Source organism: Terrapene carolina, unplaced genomic scaffold, assembly GCF_002925995.2.
Source record: "Terrapene carolina triunguis isolate 2854851 unplaced genomic scaffold, T_m_triunguis-2.0 Scaffold25, whole genome shotgun sequence".
NCBI classification, from domain to species: domain Eukaryota; kingdom Metazoa; phylum Chordata; order Testudines; family Emydidae; genus Terrapene; species Terrapene triunguis.
In genome coordinates, this window is record NW_020664376.1 from 596,245 (window position 1) to 611,870 (window position 15,626).

Here is a 15,626-nt window from a genome sequence, read left to right on the forward strand (position 1 = left end):
GGAAGATGTGTGGCAGGGCTGGTTGGGGAAGGTTGATTGCAGCAGGCCACAGAGAAAGAGAGGCATCAAAACTTTATTCTGAAATGCACTTTTAACTTTTGGATATCCCCCCTATCACTAGCTTTACATTTATTTATTTGATGAATTGCACCATGGTTTTAGATACATTTGTATGTTGTGAGTTAACACCACTCTCTTATACATACACAAGATTACCAACTCTCACTATAATTGGTGTTTCTTAAAGCCCCAAGCTTCTGGAGTCATGTGATTATGTGAGGTTTTCAGCTTTTATTTAAAATTTAAAAATAATTCTAGCCCATATAGCTCCAGAGCAAAGCTGTAAAACCAGAAAGCACATACTGCCCCCATGTATTTTTAAAACAAAATCTCAGTATTTTTAGGCAAATTTCGTAATTTCTGGGGCCCAAATCATGGTTAGCAATACTGTATATAGTTTGGCTATGCTCATGCTGGGTTTTGAATTTTTTTTATTTTATTCTTCTCACAACACTAGAAGCAGGACAAGAACTATTTAAAGGGTGGGGGGAATGAGGAAATGAGTTTGGGATCCACAAAAGAGCAGAAATTGTGGCCATTATTAAATCAAGTTGTTGAGTGGAATAGACCATTTGCTTGCCCCCTCAACATGCATTGGGTATGTTCAGTGCTGTTTATGACTGTGAGTATAAAGGCCAGCTTCAGTAATGCTTCACATTTGCAACATTGAGAAAGCTGGGGGCCAGGCCTGCCTCAATGTATTTTATTGTACTTTTTATGGCTCATTGTGCCGACTAGTATGCTGATCTGCATACAGGGTACTGACCACCAGTATTGGTAATACTTTGGCATTCTGCTAGGGAACAGGCCAGCTTACTTCTTTCTGAATGTGCTGCTGCATGTAGAATTGTTAGTGCTTTAAAAGATGAGTGACAACTTTCTGGCAAGCAGCTTACTAGAAGTCTTTCAAGACTGGAGTCTTGGTATCTAGAAGCCTCAGCAGTGCTTGCACGGAGATGCGAGGTTTCCTTGGTCTTGGTGGTGACTTTTCACTCCTCTTGGACTGTCTCTCAGGGGAATGGGGTCTTTAAGTTACGTCTGAGTGCCGGAAGTTGCACCATGGTCCTGGCTTACCAGAGCTGGAGATGAGGAACTCACAGGAGTGCTCTGAGTGGCTGAGCCTGAGGTACAGGGGTGAATCGGACCCCAGAGAGCACTCTATGGGGAGCAGTTTCAGTCTGTCTTCTTTCAGCTTCCTAGATCTGCTCTTGAAGCTGGAGCAAGCCTTATATTTCCATAGGATGTGGGATGCCTGCCTGGTTTACACTGGGGGCGGGGAGCAATCAAAGTTACACAACTTCAGCTACGGGAATAACGTGGATAACGTAGCTGAAGTCGACATACTTAGATCTACTTACTGTGGTGTCTTCACTGTGGTAAGTCGACAGCTGACGCTCCCCCGTCGACTCCACTTCCACTTCTCGCTCCGGTGGAGTACCGGGGTCGACGGGAGAGCGCTCGGCGGTTGATTTATCGCGTCTAGACTAGATGCGATAAATTGACCCCCGCTGGATCAATCGCTGCCCATTGATCCAGCGGGTAACGTAGACAAGCCCTTGGGGGAAAGACCTGTGGCAGGTCTGGCAGGGCTTTAATCCTTGGGGTTTTGGCATAACCTGCTAGGAAAGGCTGCAAGCAAACAGGGGCCAAAGGCAAGAAGGCCCTCACCACAAAGGAAAACTAGAGAGGAACCCACCCCCGAAAACTGTACTATATAAAAAATACTCAAACTGAAAAACAAACAATAAGTAAGTAATACCAGCTCTCATCTTTACATGAAATGTGTGTCTTGTGTGACTAGTACAGGGCTGCATTCTCAGCTGATCTAAACTGATGTAGCTGCAAAGGAGCTATGCTGATTTGCACAAGCTGAAAATCTGTTCCATGCCATTGATAATGTTTATAATGTTTCAAATAATATATGAAGGAGTGTCCATCCTGAACTCACTGTTTGAAGCTAATATGGATAAACAGTTTATGAAATCTGGAGGGAGGGGGGAAGAGTGACAAAAATAACAGTTTGTGAGATGGAAGGTAATATTGATTAAAAGACCCATTTTTCAGTTTTTGCACTATTCATCTACTTTATTAACAGTGCTCATCACTGCTAATAAGAGACACAGGAATACATCACTGTCCACTGAACAGAATTATTTTCTTTTTTATTGTTTTTAACTGAAGTTTAGACAAAGATTTAGGTAAATAAGTCTCTCATATTGTACCTGACTACAGACTGAAGAATGTAAAGTTATTCCAGGACAATATTTCCTAGGCCAACACCACCAAAACTAAGACAACTTTATTCATTTGCTTGAAAGACAGGAAGAAAACATCAATGTGAGTGGAGAAATATCATTTCTACTTCTGAGTTTCCTCCATGAGAATCATTTAAAAAGACAAATCAGCCAGAGACAACTTAACAAAAATAATATGCAACTGATTCCCTCCCACCCCCTTTCCAGGTGGGTTTTTTTTTGCTCCTTGAGGGTGGTGGGGGAGGAATCTTTTATCTATTACTTCCCTGCTTCAGGCATTTATAGCCAGGGTATTAGCTGACCAATACTGACAAATAAATTCATCTTCAGGAATGGAAGTGAGAGACTTCTAACTCCATCTGAATGGAGAGGCAGGAGTTTTGAATGACTGTCCCAAGACATGGGGTATTCAACGAATAGATGCACCTTACAAAAGAGAACAATTTTAGCAGTTACTCTTGATAAGCAAGACAAAGCATTCCAAAGTTAAGAAACGCCAGAATTAAAGTTGCCTGTGCAACCTTAATTCAGCTCTCTTGTGTGTATGCATTGTGATACGGTCTTGAATTACATGATCACATACTATTTTTTCCTGTAGAACTGATACCTCTGTAAGAACACAAGATGATCCTGCTCTGGGGATGAATCAGGGTTGTGTAGTGAAGGAGGCTGTTGTCTGTAGGATTCCTGACTCATTTGTTTCAGAAGTTGGAAGCTGTGTAGGGAATGAGGCAGGGGACCAGAAGAAGAGAGCCTGGAAGTCAATTGTGTCTTATAGAGAAGGGGCTGCAGACTGAAGGTAATTATATGAAATACTCACATGTAACCTCGAAACCTACTTAAGTCATTGTTTGGCTTCTCACATTCAATGACACTGGTGAACTTCAAGGGGTCAAATTCAGAGTCCTGGAATCATAAAAGTGTTAAATATTTAATCTTTTCATTAAGTATTTAATTTATAAGCATAATTGTTTGGGGTTTTTTTGCACAACATCCATAATATATTATGGGTGGGCTTTTTAAAAGCACCTCAATCAAAATGACTTAGCAGCACAAGTGTCACTGAAAGTCAATGAGACTTCTGCTTTAAAATTCCTTGGGTGCTTTTGAAAGTCTCCCCTTAAAAGGATGATTTACCACTCCCCAAAGTAAAGAACACAAGTCTCAAAGGCATGAAATAAACAAAAAGTCAGACTGAGGAGACATGTATTTTGGGTTGGAGAGGAAAGACCAAATTTGTCTGAGTAGGCTGAAAATATTCAAAGCATCATTACTAGGTTTCAAATACTTCAAATTTAAACAAAGCAACTACAAGTCTGGAACACTATAAGTCAATATATTGTGAATTAGGAAAAAGTTAATTTGAACTTTCTGAAATATAAGCAATATTTCTTAATTGCTTTATACCAGCTCAGATATATTAATCCAATAGAATAATTAGACACCTACAGTAGGATCCTTTATTTCTCCTAATTAGCACTCAAAACTCTACTTGATACTCTGGCTAATGAGGCTGAAGTTGGTCATTGGACATTTACCAACAGTTAACAGGATAGGGTGTTGGAGACAGAATGTTCTAGCATAGAGCAATTATTTCATTTCATTAATGAAATGAGATGCTTCCTGTGGATGAGGTATTAAACACAGGGTGGATTGAGTTAAATCAAAGTGATTTAAATACCCTATCTCGATAATTTAAATCAGCAAGCAGCTTGATTTAAATAATTTATTTTAATCTTGTTTTGCATTTGTAGTTTTTTTATTTATTTTCCTAAAGAAAAGTTCATTCTCATTGGTTGCCAACCATTATAACATGTTGATTTACAACCAAATACAACATTTACATAGGCTTGAAAAGATTAGATTTTTATCGGTATATATCAGTAAATATAAATTTCACCGTACCAATGAAAATCTATTTCTACCGATAACAATCACAATTTACAGATAGGCAAAATAAGAAAAATGCTGCTTGAGAACTTAGTAGAGTTTGATTTAGGGATATTTACTTTGTGATATATTCACATATGATAGTGATAATTTGTGTTTTAATGGTTATAAAGCTTTAACTTTTTGAATCTCAACATCTGTCATTAAATAATTATTGTCCAACTCCCCTTCCCATAATTTATCAGCTAAGTAAAACTACCTTAAATGTGTCATATACGAGGGAAAAAAAGTTTAACAAAACATGTTTTGCATTTAAAACTAACTGATTTCTTAAACAAAGAAAATTATTTATTAGGCTATAATTGACTATAAGTAGTGAATGAATGGACTGTTTCTGGTCACCAAGGGCTAGATTTTTCAAAAACATGTAGGTGTCTAAAGATGCAGATTAAGTGCCTTGTGATATTTTCAAAATGCCAGCCCATGACTTTGTTACATTTGTGAGAAGCAAGGCTGAGAAGATGGGGTGGAGGACTATAATGCATCTCAGAGGGCCACAGAATCAGGTGACAGAGAGAGTCACATTTGTATACAGAATTCAACTTTCAACCAAGAAAAACAAATAAGTAACATGAACAATGGGTAACTGTGAGCTGCCAAGAAGAGAGCTAGTTTACATATCCTTGTAAAGCAAGCATCAAAGAACCTAAGACACAATAGGTAATTTGGGCACACATTGGGAGCCAGATAGCCAAAATATACAGGCTGAGGAGAATCGTTAGTGTTATCTCAAACAGATTGGGCTTTTGAATTTTTTAAGTGTAGTTCATTTATGAAAAGTGACTGTAAACGAGCATTATTGGGTTCCATAGTTATTGTGAATCAATGACTTGTACATCAAATTGGTCAGTTTATGAGTAAAAGTGCCAGCCTCTCACATTCACCTGGAATCTAACAGTTAAATCTGGGTTCTTGCCTTCTCTGTCATATCAGTAGAATCATCATAATATTCGTCCAGAAGAAAGTAATGCAATGTGATATTGTTGAAAAATGTCTTAATCCCACATTGTAAAATACCCCCTGAATGTTGCGAACACACAACTGAAGAGTTTGTCCTGTTGGACAAATTTAGGTTCCAATCCAGCTATGCACTCAAGCATGTACTTAATTTTATATCACTTCAGAGGAGCTACTCAGGTGCTTAATTACTTAAAATCACTATGTATTACATTTAAATATTTTTTTAAAAAACATTGTTTTCTGAAGTCAATGGAAGTATTCAGATCTCAAGATTCCAGACCAATGTAAGATGAGAATACTGCATAAATTACTCATTCAACCCTTTGGCCATGTGTTCCTCTACTACTCCCTTTAACCACCTTCAGAGTGGCGTAGACAACTTTTCAGACAGAACTGAGGGTTCACCAGTAAGAATACTCTTAAAAGTCTTCAAACCTTGAAGTCTGAGGTCTGCTTCTAAACACCTCAGTTGTTCCCATCTCAGAGTGGTCTCATTCCTACTTCCAGCGTTCAAGGGTTCACACCACAAACACACTACCTTGGCAACTAGCACTATCTGGGAACTCCCCATTATATGCCTTAGCCACAAATCAGCAGAGTGCATGAGTGGGGTGATGTCCCTCCAAGTTAGACTAAGGCACATTATAGGGAGCAGGCTGGAAATCTTGCACTGCCCATATAATACCTGGTGTGTGGATAAATAGAAAAACCGGTCCACCAGACTGTCAATCCAGCATCATTCACCATAAAAAAAAATGTATAGGAGAAAACTGAGTTAATCTCTCTCTCACACACCAACCCAGCAACATATGAAAATCACTCAAGATATTTCAGTAAGACACATTATTGTCCTAGCTGCATATTATATAAAGGGTTAGTGTCACACCATTTTAAAATCTAGGGATACATCTATACAGCGATAAAAGACCTATGGCACAGCTGCAACTGGTCTGGGTCAGCTGACTTGGGCTTGTGGGGCTTGGGTAGTGGGGCTATAAAATTGCAGTGTAGATGTTCAGATTCTGGGGGGTGGGTCTCAGAGCCTGGGCTCCAGCCTGAGCCCAAACATCAACACTGCAATTTTATAGCCCCGCAGCCCAAGCCCTGCGCCCGAGTCAGCTGACCTGGGCTCTGAGACTCAGCGCCGCAGGTTTTTTCATCAGAGTGTAGACATACCTTCTGTGTAAATGGAAGGACAAATAATATTTAGGCTGGGTAAGGAAAGATTTTACCTTTCATTATAGTACACAATGATGTCACTTTTGAGCAGGCTTTAGCTTATTGAGCATACATTTTCATTCAATGCTCTTAAAAAAAAGTCTTAATTCCTTTGATAAACGTCTCTCAGGAAATCCTAGAGACACTTAACACCAAAGGCCAAGCTAATCAAATGAAAGCTCTCTGTGGCTACTGAACTCAGCAAACAGAGTATGGTTCCAAAGCTGTGTAGCTACATTAACTTTTACAGAAATTGCAAGTTTATGGACTGTATTTCCTTCCTCCCAGGAACACCTGCCAACAAAGCCAACAGCTTTAAAAAAAAATCCATTTTACATCAAGAACAAAGTCTATCTAAACAAAGATCCTGTCAAGATCTGAAAGAAGTAATACTAGCAGACTTCCACATCAGCACCACAAAGCACATTTGTTTGTCCTGCCTGGTGTATAACTTTCCTATTTGACTCCTTTTTGGAGCTAAAATTCTTCCTTTCACTGCGGCTTGTATACTTGAGTTCTCTTACAATTTCCTTAAAAATACGCCACTATAGCCTTTAACCAGCTAACATCCGGGATAGGGGAAAATCCAATTACAGTAATAGTCTGAGGTAAGCAATTCTGATTTACTGCTAAAGCTCTTTAGCTCATAAATAAATCAGATGGCTTCTTCCTTTCCTTGTGAAATGAAAGTGTAGATACACTGTATTGTATTACAGATGCTGACAGTTTTGACATGAAATTGCCTTTTTGTAAATGAATGAGCAAATACATTAAATACTGCCTGCATGAGGTTGCTTTGGATGCATATAGAGAAGCTACTAAGTTAACACAAGGTTTAATGCTGATCAAAGTTTTGCTCCTTTTTATGCTGGTCCTAATACATCAGCAAGTGAGAGGCAACTGTGTCTATGTTCTTGTATAAGAACAGCAATCTGAAGGTGTTGCTAGGAGAATGAGGCCAAATGAAGACTGCCATCTACTATCAAAGAGTGTAATTTCTATGCTGTACAAATAAGTATTTTGACTGTATGAGGTTAAATTTATATATTCACATGCAAAAAATCCCCACCAGCCACCCGCTAGTATTTTTCCTCTCCCAATGGATTTTATTTTTCACCCTTAAAAAACTATTTTATCACAAAAAGGGAGAAGTCGTTTAGCAAGGAATTTTATGTATTCAGATTCATTTAAGCCTGAATACATCGCAAGTCTAGGGTCCCTACCGCAGCGTACATCAGTCTTCATGGTAGTACTCAGCAGTGGTGTTACGTTTGCACCTACATGCCTTCAACGGAGACCAGAGTCCCATTGTGTTAGGTGCTGTAATCCACCCCTGCTCTGAAGAGCTTACAACCTAAAAAGACTTGGGAGACAGGAAATATTATTATCCCCATTTTACAGATGGGGAACTAAGACACAGAAGGATCAAATGACTTACCTAGGATCTTGCAGAAAGTCTGAGGCAAAGCCAGAAATTGAACTCAGTTCTCCTAAGACCAGTTCAGTGCCTTAACCACAGGACCATCCTACAGTTCAATGTCAACCCTCTGGAGGCTACGTCTACACTTTGACTGAGGCATGTGATTCACAGCTTATCTGCACATACTCGAGGTAGCTCAGGAATAAACAGCAGCATAGCCGCGGCAGCATGGGCAGCGGCAACATTGACCGAGGGCAAGTATGTGTATACAAGCTAGGAATCACACCCCTCACTCAAAGTGTAGACATAGCATGATTCTGATGGCAACCCTCTAAATCGTCATATCTTAGGAAGCAAAGCCCATTGCCTTGCCAAGTGAGACAGTTTTATATGTTAAATAATGATGTATATTTATTATTAAAATATTCTCGTTCAGTGGTCTGGTCTGCTTTACTCTACCACATACAAAATTTGAGTTTGATTTCTGGTCCTGGTCCTCCCCGGAATGGCATGAGCTGGCAGGATACTGGAGGAATGTACTCAACCCCTTGTACATGAGGATGGGGGGGAAAGAATCTCACATTACACAACTGTGACTTTTCTGGCCACTAGCCAGAGCATCTGGTGTTAATTGGTGTTAATTCAGTACTCTCCTTGAAGGATAATAGCTGTGATGGAGGCTTTAAGATTTTTTTTGGGGGGGGGGGGGAGGAAGGGAAGATCTGCAAGTAGTCAAAACTCTAATTCAAAAGTTTACAAAAATAACAAAAACATATTCAGTGTTGATATATTTGCCCATGTTATTATTGCCTTATACAGTAAGCTACTTCATATACTGTCTAAAATTAATCTAGCATTTTATTAATGTGCAGTCTGAATTACATAATGATGTTATTTATCCAAAACATGCAAAATGCACTCTTAGCAGTTGTTTATATATTAAAGTAGTGATCATTTTAAAATGTCTAAACAGCATTAGCATCCACAACAGAATTTATCTATGCTGCTAGTTCACAAGGGGAAAAAAAAGCAGTTTGATCTATGGTATCTGGGGGTGGAGGGGGGGGGAGAAAGACCAAAAAGTAAATCAGAATTTAACAGCTTTGTTTTCCTCATTGACTACTACTATAACTAGATTTTTTTTCAGGCAATGTTTGTTTAAAGAGAACAAGGATGTATAGTTGCACAAGCCAAACACACTTGGGGCCAGATCTAATGGAAAATATTATGAGTGATCTGTGCAATATTCAATATGCAGGAAAACAACTTTGATGTTCCTGAGAAGTACTCCACCATTCTTAAGTAGCAATTTGGTGAAAAGATCTTAGCCAGTCATGGGACAATCCACTAACCAAGAAGTTGACACATGTAGAACGTTTATGAGCATTTTTTTTCATATACTCCTATGCGTCGGTGAGGTCTTGAGCAGAACATTAAATATTACACAGCTGCCAGAGAGATGTGAACAAGACAGATAGCTGAGTACAAACGTATTGTTTTGTATGGCAAGCGAGAGGATAAGCAATGTTCAAATAACCAAGTCCAGAGTAGTGAGCTAGTGAAGAGCTTCTGAAGTGCTTTGGTGTAGTGAGTACTCTATTTATTTAGCGTGTGCATAGTCATCTAGCCAAGTGATGGCATCTTCAGTGGTGTGATGCAGTTCTTCTAGGCCACCGCTGAACCTAGTCAGCAGGTATTCATGGACAATGTGCGTCATCGTCTGTGTTACGCTACCGCTGCACTAAGAGCTGTCACGAAGGCCCCAGCGATACTGGTTGGCTGCACAGAGACCTTGCCCAGTCCTGAACCTGTTCAATAGGGACCATTGGTGATGGGGTAGGTCAAAACCAGGCGGGCAAATTGTGGGGTCTGCGACCAGGGACTGGTTGGGGATTATAACAGATATCCATTCTCTCAGCAGAGTGTTTCCGCCCTAACATCCTGGCATGGCGGATGAGACCATAATGGGCGATGTGGTGGCAAATGTGCAGCTGGTGGTTTTAAAAGGTCATTGTGCAGCGGCAGGCTTGAGTTGGCACGTACTTTCTCCGGTAACTTGCCAGTGGCAACCTCTCGTCTGATATGAGGAGGAGCAATATTGCTCAGAACTGGGAGCCCTGGGAGTGGAGTCAGACGCAAGGTGCCGGAGATGATACGCATGGCGGCATGTAACTGCTTATCCACCAGTTTTGTGTGTGACGATCGGCTCCATACTGGTGCGCAGTACTCCGCCACCGAATATGAGGCGGCAAGAGCTGACGTCTGCAGAGTTGGAGCATAAGCACCCCATGACGAACCTGCCAGTTTGCTAAGAAGATTGTTGCACATCTTAACTTTAGCTGCTGTCTTCTTCAGGTGGGCATGCTAACTCAATGGGTGGTCTAAGGTCACACCTAGACAGACTGGTTCTACTTCATGCTTCACCTTCTGACCATTCAGATCAGTTCTCGGGTTGCACTGGCATGATGAAGATGGAACAAACTGGAGACTGTTTTTATGACGCTTGGCTGGAGGTGCCAAGTCTTACAGTAGTCAGCTAACTTTGTCATGTCCCAGTTTAAGGTGGCATCAAGCTCATGGAACGTCTGGGCCTGGGTACCGCAACAGATGTCGTCTGCATAAATGAACTTTCGTGACTCCGTCGTTGGCAGGTCATTGATGTAAAGGTTGAACAGAGTTGGCGAAAGCACAGAGCCCTGGGGTAACACATTGCTATGTTGTCTCCAAGCACTCATCTTCTCCCCCATATGGACTCTGAACTGCCTATCACGGAGGAACAGTTCGACGCTTGTAACCCAAGGTAGCAGGACCTGTGATACCTTCACGAGCAGCTCAGTGTGCCATACTGTATCGTACACCGCTGTTAGACCAATGAAAACAGCGCCTGTTTTCAAGTTTTTCTGGAAGCCATTTTCAACAAATGTGGTCAGCTTGAGTACTTGGTCATATGTGCTATGGCCTCGGCGAAAACCGGCTTGATTAGGGCTCAAAATTCTCTCCACCTCAGGTAATATGCGCTGTAGGACCAAGCGCTCCAGTGCCTTGAAGCACACTGACAATAAAGATATGGGATGATAGCTTGATGCTTGACTTGGATCCTTTCCAGGCTTTAGGAGGCCAATGACTTTTGCGGTGCGCCATATCTTCGGTAGCCTCCTTTCACTGATGACCCTGGTGAAGAATTTCACAAGTCAAAGCTGAGCACGGTGGCCAAGGTTTTTCAGGAATTCTGGAGATATGTTGTCATAGCCCGCAGCTGTTCCACACTTGATGCTACCCGGTGTCTGTTCCAGCTCTGTTACAGTGAATGGTTCTGGGCAGCTTCTGATCTGGTGTACACGTTTAAACATACACCATTTGTTCCTCACTTGTCTTCACACCTGAAGGAGACTAACACTGTAAGGCGGTAGTTATGAGGAAAAAGAGCATTTCATGGTTGAAGTAGCTTCCCATATATGGATCCAGAACTTGACTGAAGGTTAAGAATGTGGAGACCCATAGCTACCAAAGGCCAGAGAGTGGAATGGATTAACTGGTTTATACTTAACAAGAACGAACCCAAACATTAGCCCAACCTTTGAATAAAAACAGAGACCAAAGTTTTAGTGTTTGAAAAAGTTGTGTGTGCAACATGGGCTGTTACCTTATGAACTCTTACTAGTTTCATCCTCACAACCCCTCCAAGAGGATACACTGATATTCTTCCATATCTTGTCCATGTCCTCATAACTCCCCAGTAGTCCATGCTCTCCTCACCTTTGCTTGATACTGTTGCTCAACACCTCTACCAGTCTTTCTGCTGGCAGTCAAAATTGTTAAATTAAAATCTCACACACTGTGTGTTCTGCAGTACAGAGTGCACAGAATTTTAATTTGACAGCACTAAGGCCAAAGAAAGCTTCTAAAAATAAAGGGGCCTGATGCTGCTGCCGCCACCACAGCCTCCTAGGCAGGGCCGGTGCATCCACTAGGCAAACTAGGCAGCCGCCTAGGGCACCAAGACTTGAGGGCGCCAAAAAGCAGTGCCCAAAATGTCTGGGATGCTCACCCGGCGCCGGCTAAACATGTAACCCTCTTCCTGCCACTGTGCGAGGGGGCGCTGTGGCTTTGATCAGTTCCGGCCGGCCGGGAAGTGATGTCATTCCTCCTCCAGCTGCTGGGGGCGCTGCGCTGCTCCCTGCTGCTCTGGCTCTTCCCCAGGGCCCCCACCCCTGCTCAGCCCCGTCCTGCCCCCACTCCCCTGAGCTCTGCAGCAGGGCCGGGGCTGCACTCACCGGCGGCTGGAAGTACCGAGACCCAGCCCCAGCCATGCCACCGGTGAGTGCTGGGGGGTGCTTCCCCTCTGCCCTCCAAGCCAGCCCCCCCGGAGGCCTGCCCCCCCATGGAAGCCGGGGCCCCCCCCGCTCCTGTCTCCCCCACAGAGGCCTGGGGCACCCCCGCCCTGCGGGGGGGGGGCTGCGTAGGGCCCCAGAATATCTAGGGACGGACCTGGTAACTGCCACCCTGCCCGCAGCCAGCCCCGCACCCGCTGCCTCCAGCCAGCCCCGCACCCCCTGTCTCCAGCCAGCCCCTGCTGCACCCCCCTACCCTGCCCGCAGCCAGCCCCGCACCCGCTGCCTCCAGCCAACCCCGCACCCCCGTACCCAAAGCCAGCCAGGCCCACACCCCGTCTCCAGCCAACCCCGCACCCCATCTCCAACCAGCTCCGCATCCCCTGCCCTGCCCGAAGCCAGCCAGCCCCACACCCCCTGTCTCCAGCCAACCCCGCACCCCCGTACCCAAAGCCAGCCAGCCCCATACCCCCATCTCCAGCCAGCTCCACATCCCCTGCCCTGCCCGAAGCCAGCCAGCCCCACACTCCCTGTCTCCAGCCAACCCCACACCCCTGTACCCAAAGCCAGCCAGCCCCACACCCCCATCTCCAGCCAACCCCGCACCCCATCTCCAACCAGCTCTGCATCCCCTGCCCTGCCCAAAGCCAGCCAGCCCCACAACCCCTGTCTCCAGCCAACCCCACACCTCATCTCCAACCAGCTCCACATCCCCTGCCCTGCCCGAAGCCAGCCAGCCCCGCACCCCCTTTCTCCAGCCAGCCCCTGCCGCACCCCCATACCTAAAGCCAGCCATCCCCACACCCCCCTGTCTCCAGCAAACCCCGCACCCCCATACCCAAAGCCAGCCAGCCCCACACCCTGTCAGGTTATTCATTTATTTTCATTAAATATGTAGTCTAAATAATGAAATTAATAAATTTTCAAGCCGAATATGTATTAATTCTAATGAACAATGCCATATTATGCAGTATTCATTTTTGAAAGTTTATAATAAGCGATGCTCTGGGGGGGGGGGAGGTGGGAGGCGCAAGGTGGAAGTTTCGCCTAAGGCGCAAAATATCCTTGCACCGGCCCTGCTCCTAGGGAGTGTCTACACAGCCTGTGGCAGCAAGCCTCCCAGCCTGGGTCGAGAGACTTGGGCTCGTGGGGCTCACACTAGCGGCTCTAAACGTAACTGCAGACTGCACTTGGAATTTGCAGCTTGAGCTGGCACTCAGGGTCTGTAGCTTCGGGAGATGGGTGGGCTTTAGGGCTCAAGCTACACCCTGAGCCATAGCGTCAAAGCAATGTCTACAGAGCTGTTTTTAGAGCGCTAACTCGAGTATGCTGACTGGGACAGGGAAGCTCCTGCGAGCTGTGTAGACATATCCCCAATAGTCAGGGGTGAGGGCTGCTCAGACTACTCATGGGTAGAACTGTTGCTGGGAAAAGGAAATAAAAGCAGGAAGCAGGGAAAGTGAGTTGTTAAGCCTCCTCCTCATCTCTTAAAAGAAGCTGCTGGCAAGAGGGGAGCCCTTGGGCATACTCTCTCCCCTCCCACAAAGATCTGCCAAAAGGGAAGGGAAGGAGAGAAAAAAGGGAGGGAGAAGGGTCACTGCCCTCCCATGAAGAGGATCAGTCAGAGGGTAGGGGTGCAATTCTTCCATGTATTTATGTTTCTCTGCTCTTACATGAGTTCTCTTGGAAATTGTAAGATAGGCGCTTTCATTGGTGCTGGCACACAGCTCTCTTGCTCTCTCTTTGCTGCACAATTTTAAAATGGAACTCCAGAGCCCCAACACCACAAAGCAGTGACTGGTGATGGAAATGTCCTTTATAAATAGTAAATTCTGAGATTAATGGGATACCAGATGTAAATGGTGAAGCCTGATGTACCTATTGCATTTCCATCTCAGAAATGCAATTTAGATAAAAGAGTTGATCTCAGGACATTACACAGAAGAAGTGTTTATATAGGCTGATTCTAATCTTATTTTGCAAATGGGTGAAATCTGTAACCTGCAGGGAGCCTCTGCTTCTGTGAGATTCCAGTTCTCGCTGTTGGAGAAAACAGAACAGTTCTAATATGGATAATGAAAATGGAGCATTAGATTTGACTTATAAAGGATACCATTAGTGATGACACCACTGTTACATTTGTGTCAGTCTTTCCATTATAGTCTCTAATTTCTAGGTTATATAACTAAGTGATAACAATGCTCTCCAAACCAGAAACTGGCATAAAGTCTTAGCCTGGAATCATATATTTTTTTTAAACATCAGCCATTATCACAGACTTGCTGCACTAGTGTTCCTGATGCTATCATAGTATTAAGAAGACCCCATCCTCACGTAATACCAGAGCCAGGTACCTCTATGATAGCTCTGCTGAGGGAGGAGCAGGGGAAATGGGGGGATTAACAATAAATCTATGATTAATAACTCTGTAGTTGACATACACCATATAGGAGAGAGTTGGGGAACTTGAGAACCACTCTGGGTAAGTTAACATTTCTGTGATGCTGTTGTCCGGACCTAGCTAAGTGTCTGTTTTACCAATTAACATGAGTTCCTTGTTGCGTAAATGTTGACGAGCCCATGAGCCATGCTTTAGAAACATAACCTCTCTGCTGCCACCCCTACCTTTTTGGAGGAGAAATGAAGCCTGTGAAGCCCTGTTGTGGTTCCATGAAATAGAGGTGGTCCCATGCTGCTGACCTTACCTCTGTGGAATGGGAGGAGCCCTTGTCATTGCCCCTCCATATGAGGGTGTGGCTATGAAATGGGGGTGGGGCACTAGGGGCAGTGCCATGGGGAGCTGTTTGTCATGCTGCTCCAGAGCGCCTTAGGCCATGTCTACACTAGTTAACTTACAGCGGCACAGCCGTACTGATGCAGCTGTGCCGCTGTAAGATTGCTCATGTAGCCACTCTATGCCGACGGGAGAGAGCTCTGCTGTCGACATAATTAAACCACCTCCAATGAGCAGCAGTAGATATCTCGGTGGGAGACTGTCTCCCACTGACACAGCACTGGGCATACCAACGCTTCTGTCGGTGTAACTTATGACACTTAGGAGGGGTCTTTTCATACCCCGGAGCGACATAAATTACACCAATAAAAGTGTTAGTGTAGACGTAGCCTTACTCTGGTCCTTAATTCAAAAATGCTCAGTGTTTGATGAGAAAAAAATCATATTTGGTAACAGATATTATAAAATGATTTCCCCTTCCCAACAGGCACAGCAATTAGTATCTAGGACTAAGGAATAACCAACCACGACATTTGGTTTTGTTAAAGAAGGCCATATTTAAATGATGCAAAACAGTCACAAAACATTGGAGTTGACAGCTCGAACCAGCAACAACCAGGAAAATTTAAAGGAAAGGACAAAAAACCTGCTCTTAACTTGCTTTAAATTTAAAAATTTACCCCTTTTGTAGCAGAAAA

General features: G+C 43.7%; 1 protein-coding gene across 1 annotated transcript in view; it reads right to left on the reverse strand.

Annotated features, from left to right (window-relative positions):
- LOC112116014 (probable phospholipid-transporting ATPase VA) overlaps positions 1 to 15,626 on the reverse strand; it is a 141,429-nt gene that overhangs the window by 58,697 nt on the left and 67,106 nt on the right. Inside the window, exon 3 of the mRNA XM_024213290.3 lies at positions 3,136 to 3,221. Coding sequence (XP_024069058.2) covers positions 3,136 to 3,221 — 86 coding nt within the window. The remainder of the gene's footprint in view (positions 1 to 3,135; positions 3,222 to 15,626) is intronic.